Source organism: Pan paniscus, chromosome 13 (assembly GCF_029289425.2).
Source record: "Pan paniscus chromosome 13, NHGRI_mPanPan1-v2.0_pri, whole genome shotgun sequence".
Classification (NCBI taxonomy): Eukaryota; Metazoa; Chordata; class Mammalia; order Primates; family Hominidae; genus Pan; species Pan paniscus.
In genome coordinates this window covers 85,658,619-85,681,284 of record NC_073262.2, presented here as the reverse complement: position 1 = coordinate 85,681,284, position 22,666 = coordinate 85,658,619, and the positions used below count along the sequence as shown (strand labels likewise).

At 36.3% G+C, this 22,666-nt stretch overlaps 2 protein-coding genes across 6 annotated transcripts in view; both read left to right on the top strand.

The window, feature by feature from the left end:
* NCKAP1 (NCK associated protein 1) overlaps positions 1-22,666 on the top strand; it is a 116,857-nt gene that overhangs the window by 15,938 nt on the left and 78,253 nt on the right. The window contains exons 2-4 of one of the 5 annotated variants that reach the window (XM_003823526.6): positions 275-292; positions 1,355-1,465; positions 22,468-22,560. In XM_003823526.6, the coding sequence (XP_003823574.1) occupies positions 275-292; positions 1,355-1,465; positions 22,468-22,560 (222 nt within the window). Of the gene's footprint in view, positions 1-274; positions 293-1,354; positions 1,466-18,186; positions 18,206-22,467; positions 22,561-22,666 lie in introns of those variants that run through there. The other 4 variants (XM_034954612.3, XM_003823525.5, XM_034954614.3 and 1 more) reach the window with 4 other exon arrangements.
* On the top strand, positions 4,778-18,169 carry LOC100980094 (small ribosomal subunit protein eS25-like). Its single transcript, XM_063595234.1, has one exon. It carries the CDS (start codon positions 17,649-17,651, stop codon positions 18,087-18,089), a length of 441 nt encoding a protein of 146 aa, XP_063451304.1. The 5' UTR covers positions 4,778-17,648; the 3' UTR covers positions 18,090-18,169.

Here is a 22,666-nt window from a genome sequence, read left to right as displayed (position 1 = left end):
TTATTTTAAGTTGGTTTAGAAAGAGCACCAAGAAACTGACCTGATTGTACACGTACACAGTAGTGTTTATATGAACAGTATAAACTCTATAAATTTATTTTATACTGAAACTCGCTACTTAGAATACCTTTAAAATTGTAGCACCATATAATTCTAATCTTGTTCTGTTATTCATAGTCTGCAGTGCATAAGTTTTCTTCTGAAACGTATATCATAGTTTGACAATCATTGTTTACACGTAATTTTCTCTCTTTTTATTACAATGCTTCCCCAGCAAGGACAAGTTTGGAAGGTTTGCAAAGCTTTTCACCTTCCCTCTGCCCGCTTGCCCGCTTTCAGATCAGTTTCATGTTTCATAACTTCTCTTTCTGCAATCCACAACATAGCCATAGTAAACAATGGAAAACTATAAAATTGCAGTAGTGTATTTCCTCACACATGGCAGACAGATGTAACTTTCCAAAGGACACATCCTTTTCAAAATGCAAGAAAAAGAAGTTAAATAGAAATGTTATAATTTTAGTAATTCCCTAAGGAATAACATCTCGCTAGCAAGCAGTTAATTTAATGTCATGTAATAAAACAGGAACAGTATTCAAGATTATATTCTATATTGTAATAGTTCAGGTAGAAAGTTCTTTCTAATAATAATACCTTACATTTGTATAGTGCCTTACAGTTTACTGCAGAGAATGCTGTACTGCTGATACGGTCAAAACGTAAACATATCCATTTGTTCTGTGCTTATGATATATAGAACAGATGTAGATTCATTGTTTGAAGTGCTGCTGGTATGATGGAAAACAGTGTTGTAACTCAGATGTTCAGAGAATCAGACAACACACCTTAGCACTATAAAGACAATTTTAGCAGCTTCCAGTTCTTTTGAACTAGGGCTCTTGTATTAAAATGTTTAAAGTGAATGAGGAAAACATTTTGGAAAAGACATTTAAACATAAGCTTTTATTTTATAACACTTAGAAAGAAACATGTCTAGTACTCTACTGAATATTTAATTTTGTAATATTTTATTAGCTTCAGATGAATACAATCCTACCTCAAACCAAGAATTTTTTTTCTTTTTCTTTTTTTTAGGTTTGAGCTTTTTCCTTCACTGCTGTTCTGCGCTAACTGCTTCGAAACTTTCCATGCATTTTTTTCAGTAGAAGAACATCTCTGTACTGTCTCCCATTGCATATTTCAGCTGTGACAATCCCTGCACTTTGCCTATTCATTTTATCACCTGCTCACCAAAAACAATAAATATCTCTTTAATTTCTAATTGCAGATTTGCTATTTTTGATTTTAGAAGAAGGGTGCATTTCACTTTTTTTTTATTACTGTTGTTTTATAGGCATGTGGAGACCCCAAGGCAAAACCATCCTATCTTATCGACAAAAACCTGGAATCTGCTGTGAAATTCATAGTCAGAAAATTCCCTGCTGTAGAAACCCGCAACAACAATGTAAGTTATCTAAATTTTTCTATTGCTTGATTTTAACCATCTTTTAGAGAAACAGTGGTCAACACAGTGCTTATAGTAGCTCTTATTTACCTAATTTTTAACATTTTGATATACAGATTATATACCTTAAGGGTTTTTTTGAGACAATATTCTTATGTCCGAGACCGGAAAAAAATAACTCTTAGCGACATTGCCACTTTATTACAGCAAAGATCTTAGATTCCTATATATTTATTCCCCTTCAAATTGCAACAAGAGTAAGGTAATAGATATGTATATATTCCAAATTCTTGTGTGGATACTTGGGATATTTTTGTTTCTTATAGTCATAAACTTCCTGTTGAAGTTAGTAAATGTCTGCATAGAGCTTCTGTTGTTTTAAGTAGTTAGCTGTATTTAGTTTTAAAATGTGTTTGTTTTTCTAGTATTTTCATAATTGACAGAATGATTTCTAAAGATTAAATAGTACAAGTAAATGATTGTGTTAGGGTCTTTATTATCTCCATATTACTTTTCATATGGGAAAGTTTTTTCTTAGTATACTGAAGAATGGTCATATTCAGAATCTTCCTGATATGTTTACATATCTTTATAGTAATTTCTATGAATAACTACTTTTGGGAAATTAGAGTTATTTTTTGCCTCAGTGTGGCATTTTTATATAAATTTTGACTCAGAATCTTTCTGCGTGTCTTCTCTTTTTATTTTTTTCTCTGATATTTTCTTGTTACTATCTTTGCTGCCTCTTTTGCTTTACATACAAATTTAGTTTAGAAATTTCCTCTCACATATGATCTTCATAATTTTGAGAAGCTCTGTTGAAAAGATATATCGTCAGCTGGTCCAAAAATAGTGAGTTATCACAATTGATTGTTCTGCATCAGTTACAGATCCAGCTCCTTGTTCTACTCTTTGCCCCCTTCTCACTACTGCACTTGACTGGTTTAAAAATAAAAAGATACATTGTCACCTTTTTGTTTTCTCAAATCATGTATGTTCATTGAAGATTTGTATTTAGCCTGTTGATACTTTTGCTTAAAAACGCTTCCATGTAGAAAGAAAATGCTAGTAAGAACTAATAAAAATAAGTCAGATAAAGTGCTTTTTAAGGCATTTTTTTAAACAAAATCAAGTCTGTTTTTGGGGAATACAGGTTAGTAGAGGTTTCATAAAAGATTGTTTTTGTAGAGACGAGATCTCACTATGTTGTCCAGGCTGGTCTTGAACTCCTGGGCTCAAGGGATCCTTCTGCTTCGACCTCTTAAAGTGCTGGAATTACAGACATGAGCTGCTGTGCCCAGCCAGAAATATTGTTTTATAATATATCAATATATTAAAGCATTATAATTAGTTCCTGATTGCAAAATAGGTGATTCAAAACTTGTACTTCTTAACACTTTTATTTGTGTGGAGAACTCTTTTTTAGTTACTAACATTAATTGGCTACCTCATCTGAGAGATTATATACTCACTCTAAAAGAGAGATTTTGTTATGAAAATCTGTCTTAAATTAATTTTATATACACTTCTTTTTCTTACAGCTCATAAAATTTCTGACATGAGCTCTTCAGAGAATCTTTGAAGCTTAATTTACACATGTGTTTGTGTGTAAACTTATATGTGAGAATATGCATTGTTCCTTAATATTAGGTCTTTCCTTAGAATTAGAAGTATCTGGTGAAACAACAGTAAAATTGTCTGTTGTCAGCAGACCAATTAAGCATCTGCTGTTCTTGATATGCCGGGCAAACTGTTTATTATCATCCTGTTGTTTTTTGTTTTTTGATAGTTTTACTTCTCTTTCTAACTTTTGAAGCACAAAATCGATATTTTTAATAATAGTTTTATTGAGGTATAATTCACATACCATATAATTCACCCATTAAAAGTGTACAGTTTCAGTGTTTTTTAGTACATTCACAGAGTTGTGCATCCAGTACCACAGTTAATTTTAGAACATTTTCATCACCACCCAAAGAAACTTTGTGCCCATTAGCAGTCACCCCTGATTTCCTGCCAACACCCCTGCCCTAAGGCAACCACTGATGTACTTTTTCTGTCTCTGTGCCTATTCTGAAGATTTCATCAGGAATAATGTAATATGTGGTCTTCTGTGACTGGTTTCTGTCATTTAACGTAATATTTTCAAGGTTTATCCAAGTTGTAGCATGTATCAGTATTTTGTTTTTGTTTTAAGAGACAGGGTTTCACTCTGTCACCCAGGGTAGAATGCAGTGGCGCCATCATAGCTCACTGTAACACCGAACTCCTAGACCAAAATGATGTTCTCATCTTAGCCTCCTAAGTAGCTAGGGCCACAGGTGCGCACCACCATGCTCAGCTATTTTTTAAAAATTTTTTAAATTTTTTATCCAGATGTGGTCTGGCTATGTTGCCCAGGTAGGTCTCAAACTCCTGGGCTTGAGCAGTCCTCCAACTTTGACCTCCCAAAGCGCTGAGATTACAGCTGTAAGCTGCTGTGCCCAATCTTCATTTCTTTTTATTGCCAAATAATACTCCGTTGTGTGGATATACCACATTTTATTCATTCATGAGTTGATGGATGTTTGGATTGTTTCTACTTTTTTGCCTATTATGAATAATGTTGCTATAAACATTTATGTGAAAGTTTTTGTATGGATATGTTTTCATTTCTCTTGGCTTTATAAACCTGTGAAAGAATTGCTGGGTGGTGTGGTAATTCTGTGCTTAACCTATAAAATTGATTGTACAATGTTGTTGAATGTTATGACTTACTTGTAGTATTTACTTTGTTTTGTTTGCAAAGCCTGAGTTTTTTCATATTGCCTTTACAACTATTCTTTGTAATGCTACTCTGTTGTTTTTTTAACCTGCTGAAGTACTATGTATTGGGCATATATAAAGTCTTGTGATCTCAGTTTTGATCTGGGTCTGCTAAAATTTTGGTGAGAAGTTCCTAGCTAGCTTGGATCAGGACATGAGAAGTGAGGTTTCAGTTCTATTATTATTTTTTAACTTATTGAATTAGTTGATGGAGCTTAAAGACTGGAAAAGATAGTAGCGTCTGGGATTGATAGGAAGTTGCAGATTTCTGGCTACTAAGTGCACTGTAGAAGTGGTATTGATATCAGTCTTTTCTTTCTTTTTTTCTTATTCGTGTGCTTTGGATTATTATGTAAATATGTGAAACAGAACATGCTTACTTTTTCTTAGGGACCTAGGTTATTACTATTTCTACTCTGATTCATGTCTTACAAGTAACACATGTCCCCCAATTTCAGAAAAGGTACTCATAAAAACAGATTTCTGGTGAAAATGCAATAAATTTTTTTTTTTTTTTTTTTTTTTTTTTTTGGGACACGGTCCTGCTTTGTTGCCCAGGCTGGAGTGCAGTGGAGCAATCTCAGCCCACTACAACCTCCACCTCCTGGTCTCAATCAATCCTTCTGCCTCAGCCTCCCAAGTAGTTGGAACTACAGGGGCACAACCACCACACCTGGCTAACTTTTTGTATATTTTGTAGACATGGGGTCTTGCTATGTTGACCAGGCTGGTCTCAAACTTCTGGGCTCAAGTGATCCTCCCAGATTGGCCTCCCAAAGTGCTGGGATTACAGGCTTGAGTCACCATGCCCAGCCTCAAAATATTTATTTTTTGAAGTTTCTAAAATGGATTCTTGCAAAATTCTGCTCTTATCTTGCAGCTAAAAAATTGTTGATTTTTTATTTTGTTTTGTTTGTTTTTTGTTTTTTGTTTTAATAACTGCCCTCACCTCCATACTTTTTAATCCCTTTAGAATCCTTGAGCACATAGTTATTTGATATGCAACAAAGGAAGGCACTGCTGACAGGTAGCAGGATTGGTACACAACATGACTTCTACAGTGATGATGTTGGACTCTGTTGAGTCATTTTTACTTTCTTGTTTGTGACCAGTTGTAACAAGTTTTATATTTCCGATTCTGGATTTAGGGAAAATCTAGGACCAAGGAATGAGGTTTTTTCCTTGGGTCATGATGTTGAACTAAATGCCTCATGCTTCAAAGCAAGCTGATTAAATGAAATTCAAAATGAATAAAAGCCATACCAGTTTTATAATTATGGCAGCCACTTGTTATCTAATGTGTGCCAGGTTATGTGTATTAATAGAGTTCCTCATTTAATTTCAGATTAAGCAAAGTATTTTTGAGCTGAAAGATTATCTAATTTATCTGTAATATAAATGCTTTCATTATTTTGAAAGTGTAACTCTCAAATGAAATTTGTTTCTTGTAGGTTTCTTAAGGGTACATGGAGGGGAATCTGTTATTTTCCTGGATGAAGAAAATAGTAGAAACTCCTTTCTTATTTTATTAACACATACAAATTATTTGGCTCAGGAAACCTAAAAGGCAATGTAAGCAAATGTTCAGGTGTATGTTAAAACTTTTCTAATTTTTTTCTAATATTTTTTAAACTTTTTTTTTCTCTTTCCTATATTGCATTACACCTAAAAGGTAGTTTGTGTTTTTTAAAACAGTAAAAATATTATCTGGCACAATAGTGTTATTATGGAATTAGCCTATTGCACATTTTAATGTAAAATTTTGGATTTGATACCCAAATTAATGAGGAAATGATAAAAATTACTATCCTGTATATGCTGAATTAGATCTTGAAGTCTTTAAGAATAGGGACATTGCTGGCGAGTAGAGTGCCACAGGAGTGATATAGGGATTCTAGACTAGGACACAGGCTGTTGTTGAAATAATTTGAAAATTATGTTTTCCTAAGTTAGAGGAATCTTTTATGTTATAGATATTACTTATCCCCTCTCCCAAGGAACGTAGAATTATAAGATGTTATGTAAAACATATTTTTTATTGAAGTAGCTTATAAAGTCACTCTAGGAAAGACAAAGCAACTCTAAGTGTAATAATCAGCAGTAAAGTTAGTTCAGAGGCGAAGCAATAGAGCCTTTTAAAAATGTTTTATCCCTAGTGCCTGACACATAAGAGGCACTAAATAAATGTCCCATTAATGAATGGAACTATTTGATACACTCTAACATAACCAGCTTTCACTTGTATTCAAACATTGCTTTAGATTTATGTCAGGACCTGAACTTATCCACACTTTTTAAAAGTTATGGAGTTAATTTTAGCTAAAAAAAGATTGTACTTTTTAGTAGAACTATTCAGATATATCTTATTAATGGTATTATTGAAAGTCACCCAGAAATAGAGCAAGAGTCTCAACTCCTGAAAACATAAATGTGTTTTAGGGATGGGGTGGTGGAATTGGTGATAGGTGTAGGGAGGCCCTTGACACATGCATGCACTGTGGTTTGGTAAGGACTTAGAAGGAAACGGTAGGCATATTTAACTCCTTCTTAACTTGTCTTTAAGAGGGCATTCCTTGTTTTGTCATGACTCCTATTAAGATAGTAACATACTGGTTAAGAGGATGGACTCTGGATTCAGTAAACCAGAATTTGAGTTCTGGTCTTTCCACTTATTAGCTGGATAATTTTGGGCAAATTATTTAACATCTTAAGGTATCATTGTTCTTTTTTGTTTCGTTTTTTTGAGACGGAGTCTTGCTCTGTTGCCCAGGCTGGAGTGCAATGGCATAATCTTGGCTCACTGCAACCTCTGCCTCCCGAATTCAAGCGATTCTCCTGCCTCAGCTTCCCGAGTAGCTGGGATTACAGGTGCCTGCCACCACGCCCGCCTAATTTTCTATTTTTAGTAGAGACGGGTTTCACCATGCTGGCCAGGCTGGTCTCAAACTCCTGACCTCAGGCAATCCGTCCGCCCCAGCCTCCCAAAGTGCTGGATTACAGGCATGAGCCACCACACCCGGCCAGGTATCATTATTCTTATTTCTAAAATGGTGATAATACCAATCTCAAGGAGTATTTCATTGTTTCCTAAAGCACTTAGTACAGTGTGTGACAAATTGCTCTTGAAGAATGGAAGCTGTTAACTTAACATTTACCTCTTTGACTTTTTGGACTACTTTGCTGGCTTTTCTTCTGGGTACCGTTTAAATGTGGGTTTTCCTAAATGACTTCTCCCCCCATAGTGTATATGTGTGAAAACACTTACTGCTGTGGCTTCAACTAAGTACATATACGATCTCCTATATTCTGTGCTCTAGATCAGGGTCCCCAACCCCCAGGCCACAGACAGGTACCAGTCCGTGGCCTGTTAGGAACCCGGCTGCCCAGCAGGAGATGAGTGGTAGTACCCTAAGCTTCATCTGTATTTACAGCCACTCCCCATCACTCACATTACTGCCTGAGCTCTTTCTCCTGTCATATTAGCAGTGGCATTAGATTCTCATAGGAGTGCAAACCCTATTGTGAACTATGCACACGAGGGATCTAGGTTGCGAGCTCTTGAGGAGAATCTAATGCCTGATGATCTGTCACTGTCTCTCATCACCCCCAGATGGGACCATGAAATTGCAGGAAAGCAAGCTCAGGGCTTCCACTGCTTCTACATTATGATAAGTTGTGTAATTATTTCATTACATATTATAATGTAATAATAGAAATAAAGTGCTCAATAAATGTAATGTGCTTTTGTCACCCCAAACCACCCTCCACCCCTCCGCCCCAGTACATGGAAAAATTGTCTTCCATGAAACTGGTCCCTGGTGCTAAAAAGGTTGGGGACTGCTGCTCTAGAGCTGAATTCTAGCTACCCCTTTGGACAGCTCCACAAGCTAAACAGAAAACTTTTTATCCAATATGGAACATGTGATTATCCTACCTTTTTTTCTCTTTTGTGTTTCCCCCCTTGAGCTGTCACCTTCCACTTAGTTATTTAAACTACAACCTTCAGAATCCCTTTTGACTTGTAAAAAATATCAAACTGGTCATTTACAACTTGTCCAGGTTCCCCATTATAATGTCATTTGAATTTATCCCCTTCAGGTCTACATTTCCTGCCGGGACAAATGCCATGTTAATCCAAACATTGATTTTTATGCCATCCAATCTCTCCTACTTTCGCCCTCCCTTCCTCCCTCCCTCCAACCTCCACCAGGGGAAGCAGAAAGAAACAAAAAACAATCACTTTCTCTGTGGTACCCCACATCTGCATCTTCCTGGACCACGCACTCATCTTTGAATCCCTCTTGACTGGCATGTAGTAGGCCAACAAATAAGAGTTTGGTTTAGAAGGAATCACCTTACTGTAAAATAATGTAACTGGGAGTTGTAACAGCATACTTAATCATGAATAAATATATATGCCCTAATGGAAACTCAAAGGAATATTTGGTCCCGACCAATTAAACATTGCCAGGATTTAAGGAATTTTGATACAATGAGAATTAACTGAAATGTCAATGTTCTTTTAAAAAGATATCATCAGTATTGAGTTGTTAATGACTCTTAGACATGTAAAAGTCTTTAATTCTATCTTGAACAAACAATAAATAAAAGAACTCAGGAGATGCAAGTAAGCCTTGGTTTGATATATTTGGAAAGTAATTGAAATAGGTCAAATAGTGGCAGGGAATTGCATCAGCACTGGTGACCTACCTAAAGTGATTTAAATTTTTTGTTTTTTATTTTTGCCCAAAGAACATGAATACATGATAATGAATAGTCCAGAAGAATTTAGGATGAAAAGTGAATATCTCCTAGTTTACTTTTTCCCACCCTAGTCATATTCCTCAGAGGGAACTTCTATTTTTAGAATTTCTACAGGTTACTGCTAGAACTATAACAAATATGCTTATTCCCTTATAACTTCAGTTACCAACTTTAGACAGTCTCTCTCCTATGCAACAAAAGATGAGGATTTAGCTTGCTCAATTTACTTCCCCTTACTTCCCCTCTCAAGCCTTTTTCCCAGTGTTTTTTGTTAGTATTTTTGGATCATTGATTACTTCCTTTTTTAACTTTAATATAGTTTTTTTTTTTTATATCCTCACCCTTGGTTATTTATCCATTTGTCCTTTTCTTTTCATGTTGTCAAAATTGTTAATGCTTTTTTTTTGGTTCTGTAATTATACAGTGTTCTGATACTATATTTATTATATGTTGGTTGAAAAAAATTAAATATTAATAAAGGCCTAAGTGCTTGGTTTGCATTTCTTTATTCCATTGTCACACTTTGGGCTGTAAGATGAATAATATATTTAGCCTTAAAGAGAAAAGGAATCTCTCTTCCTAAATTCTGTCATTTACTTAAAATTATTTTACAGTTTCATAGTTATACCATGACTTTCTGAAATTATAGTTATAAGCCTTTTTACTTTCTTTAAATTTATTTGGCCTTATAATCATGTCACCTTTTTATAATTTTTTTTTTTTCCTGGAGCCTACTTCCCTCTAACCTTCTGTCTTCTAACATCAATCTAGATAATTTGTAAAAGCCTGCTGTGTAGCTTTCATTATGGGTTATAGCTTTGTCTTCAGTGTAATGATTTTACCTGCGCTTTTCCACTGAATTTTCATGAGTTTGAGAATCCCCTAAAGTTGCATATAGAATTTGTGTGTGAATGAATTATTAAGCTTTTTTTCATATTCTCAAGGGTGGTTCTTATGATCCCAAAACACATCTATTTTAAAACATCTCCTTTCTTATCCTTTTTATATAATTACCTGTGGTTTCAGAATATTATTTTGTGCATCTTATGTGCTATATATTTTTGTCATACTAAACTATATTCATAACCTCTTCAACTCAAAGAGACTTTCTGCTTTCCTGGAAATGAGGCTGCCAATGAGCATTACACTGGGGTTCCATAGCATAGCCTTCAAGTATATACATTTCTGGCATCTGTAGTCATTTTTCCATACTCTTCAAATTTCCTGAAGTTATATCTTGCCTGTAAGTGATAGTTTTTCAGCTTTCAAACAGTTGTTGGTCCATTTGGCTGCAGTGATGATTTTGATGCCCTTCATAGTAGCAGAGGACATTATCACTACCTAATCACCTATTGACCTTTAACTTTGGTTTCCTTGGTCATTTCTTTGGGGCCTTTAGCCACTTTTAACCTTGTACCTTTTAAGTACCTTTAGCATGTTATCTTCTCATTGTTTCTTCATGGCAGGTTCAGTACTACCTTTTGTCAGATCTAAAGTTAATTGCCAAGATTGAAAATAACACAGTAAAAGCTACAATGGAATAAATAACACATGTTGCAGAGTACTTACTTTCTTTTATTCTTCGTAGTACTCATCTTGGCCAAGAATATTTTAAATAGGTACATTAATGGTCCCTGGCCAAGAGTATGCAGGCTAGTATACTATGTTAGTTCCCATTGTCTAGTGTGGGATAGAATGTAGAACCTAAGGAAAATATATTTGCTTGCTTTATTTTTTTAAAGGAGTGTTGTATTTGGGGAAAGTATGTTTATACTTTCATTGAACAAATGGCCATGTTTCTTTTGCCTCGACTTTTTTTTACTATCTGGAATAGTCTCTCTTTCCCATGTTCTTTCACTAGGCTAGCTTGTCTTTCAGGTCTGTGCTTAAATGCCACCATTCAGAGAAGCTTTCCCTGACCTTTCCAAATTAGTTTAAGTTCTGCATATCTATGTTTCCATCACATTCTCCACTGATTATTCATTTATTTATTTAAGTCCTTTATTGAGCGCCTTCTATGAGCCAAGTTCTGTTCTGGAAGAGAGGATTCCAGCAGTGAACAAACAGACGTCTCTGTTCTTATAGAGCTTATATTATGTTGAACAGAAATAAATAATGAACAAATAAGAATATAATACCAGGTAAAGAGTTCTAGGAAGAACAAAGCAGGGTAAAAGCATAAGACTAATGCCTGGCAGATGTAATTTACTTAGGGTGACCAGGAAAGGCCTTACTGAGAAGAAAGCATTAGGGCAGAGATTTGAAGATACGAGGGAGTGAGTTTAGCTAGGGGAGGAGCATTCTGTGCTGAAGGAACCGCAGCTCCAAAGGCTCAGGTGGGTGCATGCCTGGCATGTTCAGGAACAAGGAGGGCATTATGAGCAGAGTGGATGATTGAAGGGGACGGTGGTAGGACATGAAGTGCCAGTGGTTGTAATGAATAGGCAGATCATATAGGGCTTTCTGGACCATAGTGAGGACCTTAGCTAATTACCCTGAGTGTGTTGAGATGCCATAGGAGGGGAGTAGTAGGGGAATGAAGTGATATGACTGTGATCACTATGGCTACTCGGTAGAGAATAGTCTGCAGGAGAGCAAAGGTGAAAATAGGGAGAATAGTTAGGAAATTTGCCATCATTGAGATGAGAGCTGATGGTGGCTTGGACTAGGGTGGTTGAGGTGAGAAATGTTCAGATTCTGGATATATTTTTGAAGACAGAACCTATAGTATTTGCTGATGAATTGGGTGTTGGGTGTATGGACAGTGAGAAATAAGACTTTAAGGTTTTTGGCTTGAACTCATGTCAAGATATAATGGGGTGAGAGAACAGGAGAAATAGGTTTGGGGTAGTGCAGTGGGAGTAGTACAGTGAATGCAGTGGGGGAAGTACTCAGTAGCTCAATATTAGACGTGTTAAGTTTGAGAGGCTTACTGGAAATCTGAGTGGAGATATCAAATAGCCAATTGTTTATATGAATGTAGATCTCAGGTTAGGTTTAAGCTGACTGTCAAGTTGAAGAAGATTATTGAGGGATTTGAGAGAGAGAGAAAGGAATGGAATAATCATCTAGGACAGTAGGAAAATGAATTGACAGAAAAGTTTGAGTAGTATTGCTACTCAGTTGTGGTCAATGATCATGAAATCAGGTTGAGATCAGAGTCAGCAAAGTATATGCTTTTCTGCTACTGTAGGTTTTATCAGACAGTTATGAAAGAGGGAGGGAAGGGCAAGGCAGTAATTATAATGATGGGCCATTTAAAGTTAAGATGGATAAGAAAGTAGGGGGCCTGGGCACAGTGGCTCATGCCTGTAATAGCACTTTGGGAGACTGAGGTGAGTGGATCACTTGAGGTCAGGAGTTCGAGACCAGCCTGACCAACATGGTGAAACCCTGTCTCTACTAAAGAATACAAAAAAAAAAAAAAAAAAAAAAAGCCAGGTGTGGTGGCGTGCGCATGTTTTCCCAGCTACTTGGGGAGGCTGAGGCACAAGAATCACTTGAACCTGGGAGGCGGAGGCTGCAGTAAGCCGAGATCATGCCACTACACTCTGGGAGAGAGTGAGACTCTGTCTAAAAAAAAAAAAAAAAAAAGGCGTAAGAGGATGAGTGACAGTAAAAAGATGGTAGAGTGAATGGATAGGAGGTCCCTCTGTGTTGAAAGAATTTGTGGAGGCAGAGTATTAGAGATTTTAAGTGGGAATTATTCTCCCAGTGATGCCACCTCACTTTGTCTCCAAATCTCCCAAGAACAACAGATGTCCAAAAAGGCCAGACAGAAGCCAGGATAATTTAAACATCAACTTTATTCCTGTTTACAGGCTTGAGAAAACTTAACATCAGCTGTCATGCCCTCTGTCAGTATGTATTCGTGTACCAAAAATCATTCATGGGTACCTACTCAGTGCAGCCTCTCCTTTGACTTCCCTGTTTTGCTCAGCATTTTCACCACTCTTAGAAGTTCTGACCTTTCTTATTGTGGTCTTTATCACACTAATGTGTAGATTTTGTTTTTGTTGTTACCCTTTTCATGTTATTGCCAGTTGGTGAAAACCTTTGTCTTGAAGGGAATATGTGAATTGATCATAGTAGTTTTTCACCATCTTTAAACCTTGCACCTAGAAGTTAATCAGCTTCAAAAACTGGATATTTACCTTAAAAAGAACAAAAAAGCCAACCAAACCAAAAAGAAAAAACAATTGGGAGTTCCCTGTACACCTATATACACATCCCTCACTAGACAATGAGCTTGTTTAGGGCAGGGTCAGTACGTTATTCATAGTTTTTCTCAGCTTCTCCCACAATGCCTGGTAATATAATAGGTTAAGATATTTGTTGTCTAAATGAATAATATGTTATTACAGTAACTCTTCACTTATCTGTACTTTTCATGTCACTTGCCTCTTTGAATCATATCTCAGAGTTAGGAAGAAAGCAATTCCACTTCTGGGACTTATCCGAAGAGAAATGAAAATATGTCTACCCAAAGACATGTTCATAGCAGAATTTGTTATTCATGATAGCCCCGAATTGGAAACAATTCAAATGCCTATTAACTGATGAATGAATAAACAAAATGTAGTGTGTACATTTAACAGAATACTACTCACCAATTAAAAGGAACAAACTACGATAAACGCTATAACATGAATAAGTGAAGCTAGATGTAAAAAGCTGCATATTGTCTGATTCTCTTTTATAGGAAATGTCTAGAAAAGGCAAGCTTATTGATACAGAGAGCAAATCAGTAGTTGCCTAGGGCTTGGGAGTAACAGCAGGATTAACTGTAAATGGGCACAAGGGTTTGGGGTGATGGAAATGTTCTAAAGCTGGATAGAGTGAATAGTTTCACAACTCTAATTTACTAAAATTATTTTTCACTTATGGGTAAATTTCATGGTAAGTAAACTGTACCTTAATAAAGCTGTAAAAAACCAAATGATTTTGAACAACTAGAAATGTATTCTAGAATAAATGAAGTTTATTCAGAGAAAAGCATTTTGGTTCTCCTATGACCAAACTTGTTGAGTCCGGTTAGGCAAAATTCTAACAAGTATATTTTCTAACACACTGTATGTTAAAAGGAACTCTCATCAGGAGCAAATGATAATTGATAGAGAAATAAAAACTCTTAAGTATAGCAGGCAAGGACCATTTAATGTCAGATTATCTTGTACAAGTCAGTAGCATCTGAGGCCATCTTGACATAAATAAATCTGTATAATTATCAATTACAATGATGACATCTAATCAGTAAGAAAAGCTTGATTTATGCCTGGTCTACTGGTTTTGAAAGTAAGTTAATCACATATTAGAAAGGTTTTAAAAAATTATTAAAATTGAATGTAAAGGAACTAACCTATTTATATTTCTATTTGTAATGGAAAATAGTGCCATTAAGTGAGGTAAATTGTATTATCATTAATGCAATGTGATACCCTTTATACAAAAATGTTACACTTGACCAACCCCACTATACCACGGTATATAATTAGTGATTTTTGTAGTACTGATGATAAAATTAACTTCAAGTTTGCTTTAATTTGACCATCTATAGCCAGAATCTTAAATTTCCAAAAGTTTTAGCTGAGGCACATTAATGTGCTCAGGTGGTGAAATAGAAATTATTTTAATCTATATTGCTGAACTTGATATTAATTGTGTCAGTTACCTATTGCTGCATAACAGGTCACCTCTAAATTTCATGGCTTAAAACGACAGCAGCTTGTTTCTTATGATTCTGTGGGTTGACTGGGTAGTTTCTCTGCTGGTCTCACTGGTTTTAGGTTACCGCAGTGCATTCCACTGGTGCATTCTGGGGGATGGGCCCAGCTGGAACAGCAGGGATGCTGAAGTGCCCTTTCTCTATGTGATACGATATCTCAGGCTTCCTCACATACAGCACGTCAGGGCAGTGTTCCAAAAGAGCAAAATCAGAAGTTACAAGACCTTGCCCTAGACTTAGAAGTGACTCGTTGTTTCTGCTGCTTTCTATTAGTCAAAGCAAGTCACAAGGCAAGCCAAGATGGGAAGGGTGGGGAAAATAGACAACAGTGCTTAATGGGAGAGGCAGTAGAGTTCTATTGCAAGGAGGCATGGACACAAATTTTTTTTCTTTGCCTTTCAGTTCTTTAATAGAAAACTCTTTGTGCATTCCAGAATTAATTTAAACAGAAGACTAGCAGTGTGAACTTAGAGAAACATAACCTTAATTATAAAGTGAAACAGTTGAATTAGATTTTTTAGAAGTTTAAGTCTGTGTAATTGATTATAATATAATTAAATACAAATGTTTTCTTTAGCTTGTCCCTACACTACTTTTATGTCATTGTATAGCAACTTGAATGTTGAAGTGTATTGAAGAAGTGTTTCAAGTTTTGGAATCTCATAGACCCAGATTGGCATCTTACCCTTTTCTGGTCTGTTTCTGTATCTGGAAAATGAGGATTAAAATGTATTTTGATTGAGAAGATGAAAACCATCTGGAGATGGATGGTGCTGATGGTTGCACAGCAGTGCAAATGTGCTTAAAGTCACTGAACGGCACACTTTGAAAAGGTTAACGTGGCAAATTTTATGTGTATTTTACCACAATAAAAAAAGTAATGTACCTTGAAAAAGTATTAAGAGGATTCAATTTAGTATACATCTTAAACACTCAGTAATTCAGTAATGCATATTTTACTAGGCTAGTGTTAGGATAACCAACCTTGCTTGCTTGCTTGCTTGCTTGCTTCCTTCCTTCCTTCCTTCCTCCCTTCCTCCCTCCCTCCCTCCTTTCCTTCCTTCCTTCCTTCCCTTCCCTCTTTCCTGTCTCCCCCTCCCCCCTCCCCCTCCCCCTCCCTCTTTCCTCCTCCCCTCCCTTCCCCTCCCCTTGTTGCCCAGGCTGGAGTACAATGGCACAATCTTGGCTCACTGCAGCCTCCACCTCCCAGGTTCAAGTGATTCTCTTACCTCAGCCTCCAGAGTAGCTGGGACCACAGGTGGCTAACCTGCCATGCCCGGCTAATTTTTGTATTTTTAGTAGAGATGGAGTTTCACCATGTTGTCCAGGCTGGTCTCGAACTCCTGACCTCAGGTGATCCGCCCACCTCGGCCTCCCAAAGTGCTGGGATTACAGGCGTGATCCTCCACACCTGGCCTGGATACATTTTCCTAAAATATATTTACTACCGTTTCCTCAGAAAAATGCATTTTTGAAATATTTACTGCCAGTACAATCACTTTGTATATGAAAAAAGAAATACACTACAAAAGATTTTAAGTAGGATTCTAAGGTTCTTTTAAAACATGACTATTCTTTGTGTTAATTAGAATTTTTAGGTAATCTTAAGAGATTTGCTTATGTTTGATATGCATATGTCAGTCTCTATGGTTGCCACTCATTTCTTTTATGCTTTCCTTTGCTGGAAGGACATAATGTGAAGTATTTTACCCAACTTTGGGGATTTTATTCAAGGGATTAAATCAATTTAGAAACTCATTTGAGATATGAATTTATACCTACTGTCATATTCATTTATGACTAGCAATGAAATTTTAAAATTGGTAGTATCTACTCTCCCTCACTGAAGAGAAGTGAGGTGAGGGAGTAAGCTATGCTAAGAAATGTTGAAGAGCACCCCAGACATGAGAAAGAACAAATGCAAAGGCTCTGCGATGGGAACATACTTGGTGAATGCAAACACAGCAGGAAGACCAATATGATAACTATACTGAGTGAGGGTGGAGGAGCATGAAAGAAGATGAGGTCTTAGAGATAGACAAGGGCTTTGATTTAGACTTTATTCTGAGGCACTGGTAAATATTTTTTTATTCTAATTGTGAGGTGAAACTGTTGGAATTAAAAAATGATTTTTGTATTGAAATAATGTTAGACTTATAAAAAATTTGCAAAAATAGTATAGAGAATTCACCTGTATTCTTCACGTGCTGTTAACATCTTGCATAACATCAGTGGAGTCAGTTCTTTTAGGGTAGTGTGTTGCTTTAAAATGTTCACTGTGGCTGGGCGTGGTGGCTCATGCCTGTAATCCCAGCACTTTGGGAGGCCGAGGCGGGCGGATCACCTGAGGTTGGGAGTTCGAGGCCAGCCTGACCAACATGGAGAAACCCCATCTCTACTAAAAATATAAAATTAACTGGGTGTGCTGGCGCATGCCTATAATCCCAGCTACTCGGGAGGCTGAGGCAGGAGAATTGCTTGAACCTGGTAAGAGGAGGTTGCAGTGAGCCGAGATTGTGCCATTGCACTCCAGCCTGGGCAACAAGAGCCAAACTCTGTCTCAAAAAAAAGAAAACAAAAACAAAAAACATTCACTGTGCTGCTGCTATGTGGAGAAGATTGAAGAGGCAAGAGGAGAAATACAGAGACCAGTTAGGATGCTACCGTAGGAGTCCACATGAGAGTTGATGACTAGGGTGGTAGCTGGGACAGTTTAGGCAGAGATTTACCCAAATAGCATCTCAGTGCACTCTTACTTTAAACAGCCTGGCCTAGAATATCATACTAAGAATTTGAACAAAGCATTCCTTGAAACCAAACTTCTGAATTTGGTTTTTTTTTTTAAGAGGAACAAAATGCTAGCAAAACTTAGATTAAGAAAAATAATTTATGGCTTTTTGTCCGACATCTTGGCGAGGCTGCGGTGTCTGCTGCTATTCTCCGAGCTTCGCAATGCCGCCTAAGGACGACAAGAAGAAGAAGGACGCTGGAAAGTCGGCCAAGAAAGACAAAGACCCAGTGAACAAATCCGGGGGCAAGGCCAAAAAGAAGAAGTGGTCCAAAGGCAAAGTTCGGGACAAGCTCAATAATTTAGTCTTGTTTGACAAAGCTACCTATGATAAACTCTGTAAGGAAGTTCCCAACTATAAACTTATAACCCCAGCTGTGGTCTCTGAGAGACTGAAGATTCGAGGCTCCCTGGCCAGGGCAGCCCTTCAGGAGCTCCTTAGTAAAGGACTTATCAAACTGGTTTCAAAGCACAGAGCTCAAGTAATTTACACCAGAAATACCAAGGGTGGAGATGCTCCAGCTGCTGGTGAAGATGCATGAATAGGTCCAACCAGCTGTACATTTGGAAAAATAAAACTTTATTAAATCAAATGAAAAAAAAAGAAAAAAAAAAAGAAAAATAATTTATGAACAAGCAGTTTCAATAACAATAGAAGGTAATAATTGAAATGAGTGAATAAAAACTACCCACGTTCCTTTGTATTCAGTGGTTTAGCTCGTAGGCACTGATTCCTTATGGTAATTTGCCATTGCTTTTTCTTTGGAAGAATGAAATACTTTAGGATTTAGAATACATAATAAATTTCAGTTTTCTCGATACTTATATTTGTGTGGAAAATGCTTCTTAATTGAACAAAGATTAATTACCAGGATTTTTCAGTATGGAGATAGGTTCTTTGCCATAAGCATGACTGATATTTATCCTGTTTATTTCCAGTTTTTACATATTTTACTTGAATATTTAGAATAATGACCCATAGCTAGAAAGTTTAAGGAAAGCATTATACAAATTCTTTGCTAAAATATTTGCATGTATCACATGAATATGCTTTTATAAGTATTAGCGTATTGAGGCCGGGTACAGTGGCTCATGCTTATAATCCCAGCACTTTGGGAGGCCGAGGCGGGAGGATCACCTAAGATTAGGAATTTGAGACCAGCCTGACCAACATGGTGAAACCCTGCCTCTACTAAAAATACAAAGAAATTAGCTGGATGTATGGTGCCTGCCTGTAGTCCCAGCTACTTGGGAGGGTGAGGCAGAAGAATTGCTTGAACTCGGAAGGCAGAGATTGCAGTGAGCCGACATCACACCACTACACTCCAGCCTGGGCAATAGAGCAAGACTCCATCCCAAAAATAAATAAATAAAACATTAGTGTAGTGAATAGAATCAATTTTTTCTCACAGTAGTACTTTTCTAATGTTCTGTTGTATAACGTCAAACAATGTGTTACCTATGTTCTTAGGCCATTTTCTGCTTTTTATTTTCTATAAAACAATGTGATTGAATTAAGAAAACTTTGTTCTAGATATTAATAATTTTTGGTAGTATCTACTCTCCCTCACTTTAGGAACTAAAATGTAGCATTTTTTGTAGTTGAAGCAAGAGAGTTGTAGACACTTTTGTTCTTCATTGTTGTAGTTGACCTCTTTCACCCAGGCTTTATGGAATTTATTTTCACTAAAATGGGGAACGTGATTGCATAGAGATATTGAGAGGATTGTGTGAGAGACCTGTAAAATGTTTGGAACAATCGATGCCTGACACATAACGTATGCTCAGTAAATATCAGCTCTTATTAGAAATACTATGGGTAATAATGGGGAATATTAAAGTTTTATTATATTTATTTTGAAGAAGTGATCTACAAGCTTCCTTTGTTATTCACTTAATATTTAATGTACAGCTTCTGGCTGTGAGGCGTTGCTACATATTCTTAAGTACATTATCTTGGTTAATTGTCCATGTCAGCTTCCGTTTCAATGAGGAAGGTATTAGGCTAGAGATGTTAAGTCATTTAACCATGGTTGCATAATAAGGTATGCTTTCTAGCATCACCTACCAAAACATATCATCTGACACTGGTAGTCTTTGAAGTTTGTCATTATAATCCCTTATCTGATAGATGTTTGCATTGGATACTTCCTGTGTCCAGAACTGTATGATATGGACTGGGGAAATTAAAACTTGAGTTTGGTACACTGTCTAATTGTGCTGGAGATAGCTATAATAGAAGATAGAAAGTGATAGCTGCTGTTAGACATTATACATCTTTAGAGGAGGGAGATGTTAGCATTTCAGGGAAGGAGTGCAATCAGGTGTGGTTTTCTGAAAATGGGATTAGCATTTAAACTAAGTGCTTTAGGAATAGTGGGGTTGGGACATGTTTAAATGGTGGGATTCTGACATTCCAGTAGAGGAACAGTAAGAAAGCAGGAGGTGTGTATAGAAAATAGTGAATAGATTGTTTTGGCTACCGTATGTAGTGCGTGAATACATGTAGGGGAAATGTAGATTGGAAAAGTAAGTTAGGGCCAGATTGTGGAGGGCCTTGAAAGCTAGACTGTTTTGAATTTAGGCATCTAGTAGTTGTTTGATAAATGTTTGTAGCTAAGTAGAGTCTAGTTATATATGGCTTTGGGGGAAATAAAGTTGAATGAGAAATGTAGCCTATGAGATTGTATTAAAAAGGGAGATGATGGGCATGTAGAATGGTAGAAAGAACACTTTCAGAAGTAAAGAGATGAGATTTCCAATCTTGGCTCTGTCATTAAGTAGTTGTAACTTTAAGAAGGTTCTTTTAAGGTCTGTAGGTCTTAGGTTCTTAATATGGAAAATGAGGTTTGTATTTAAGACCATTTAAGGCTCATAGTAAGATGGTGACCGTATTATTTATTGTTCAGACTAGGACACTGAAGTTGGAAGGAAAGGGGACACAATTAGTAAAATTATACTAGGGCAACTAAAATAAATTGGGATTATTAAGCCCAATATAAACCAAATTATACCCTTCATATCTTACTATTATGAATGTACTTTCACCTGTTGTATTTTGAAACTCAAGTTTAAAGTACTGAAAAGCAGGAAAAAGGACTAAGACATCAATTCTAAATGTTTAATGTTGTCAAATAAGGTAATAAGTATTCACTTGATGTTTTTGGAGTAGTAATGATTAAAATGTGCATATAAACATGGAATCGTTCTGAAACAGATTATGTTGTGCAAAATAGAGTCAGCTACTCTCAGATGAAGCTAAAAATAGTCACTACAAGTATATATCTTAATTTGTCTGGTATTTAGGGGTAGTAATGAAATATTTCATTTGTGAATATTTTCTTTTTTTTTTTTTTTTGAGATGGAGTCTCATCTCTGTCACCCAGGCTGGAGTGCAGTGGCTCGATCTAGGCTTACTGCAGCCTCCTCCTCCCTAGTTCAAGCGATTCTCCTGTCTCAGCCTCCTGAGTAGCTGGGATTACAGGCATGCACCACCATGCCCAGCTAATTTTTGTATTTTTAGTAGAGACAGAGTTTCACCATGTTGGTCAGGCTGGTCTCGAACTGCTGACCTCAGGTGATCCACCCATCTTGGCCTTCCAAAGTGCTGGGATTACAGGCTTGAGTGTGAATATTTTCTAGATAGAATTACTTCTTTAAATGTCTTCAGGGAGTGCAATATTTAGGGTGGTTTACCCTATAATAGTAGGGTCTTCCAGACTGCTGTGCTTGCTGGTTTTTTTTTTTTTTTTTTTTTTGCTTGCTGTTTTAAATAGGCTTTTCGTAGTTAAAAATATATATATATTCCTCTGATGTTAGGCTCACTGCTGTAAATTTTCTGACTTATCATAGTGGTTCAGTACAATTATGTATGGATGCATCTTCCCCCTAATGTTTCTGCGTGTAATTCAGAACTTTATGGAGGCCTCAGCATTGTATGGGCTTTGATAGCAAATCTGCTATTTTGAGCCACTTATATTTTCCAATTTTCTCATGTTCTGAATAAACTTCTCACACATTTAATGTGTGTTTACAACACCTGGGTATCTTGTTAAAAGGCAGATTCAGATTCAGTAGATCTGAGGTAGGCCTGAGATTCTGCTTTTCTAACAAGCTCCTGAATGATGTGGGAGTGGCTATTCAGTAAACTACACTCAAGAGTGTCAAGGTTCTAGATCATTTATTGGAATTCTGAGAATCTTATAGGGCATTAAAAATAGCTAGATTCTTTTAGAAATTATATCAATAGTTGATTTTAAAAGAAAAATTGGGACTTTTGTAAATTTAATTATACAGTTGATTAAAATACTATTTGTCTTTCACATTTCCCTCTTTCATGTCTTAACTCTAGTTTTGCTTCTTTCTCATTTCTTTTTTGTTGTTGTGGTTTTTGCTTTTGTTTAATATATTATTGTGTTTTGTGGATCTGGTCAGGGAACCGTTACCGTATTTTATGTTTGTATCTACATTTTATTTTGCATGCGTAACGTGGCTTTACCTGGATGTTCTTTTTGGTAAGTTCCAAATTTATATAGCATATTGTTTTTTTGTAGTGTGAGTTGTAATGTTTTTCACCTTCTTTTCTCCCACTTCTAGTAATGTGATCATGCTCATGACTTGTTTTTAATTTTTTAAGAGTTCATTTGATACTTTTTTTCCTAACACTTTCAGATTTTCCTTAATAGTAGCGCAATTTGGTACTAATATGCTTTGATTTGTTTTATAGCCTCACACTGTCAGTTGCTGATCACTATTAGCAGTTGCTGTTTCGAGTACTTTGGTTTTTTAAAAAGCCGTAATCATCTAGAAATATTCTAAAAGCTTGTGCTTCCATATAGCAGTCATAAAAGAAGATAGTTTGTAGTAAAATTAAATACTTTTGTTCTCTATGAGCAATGCATTCTAATTTTGTTTTTACAGCAACAGCTTGCACAACTACAGAAAGAAAAATCAGAGATTCTGAAAAATCTGGCATTATATTACTTCACATTTGTAGATGTTATGGAATTTAAGGTATGTATTTTAATATATAATATTTAACATTTCAGAAGTAGATTTAAATGTTTATTAATTGTGTGAATTGCTGTGTCAGTTGTAAATAATAAAATTGAAATTCTTC

Excerpts from the sequence above, each read along its gene's own strand:
- LOC100980094 (XM_063595234.1), top strand. The coding sequence starts at position 17,649 with ATGGCTTTTTGTCCGACATCTTGGCGAGGCTGCGGTGTCTGCTGCTAT.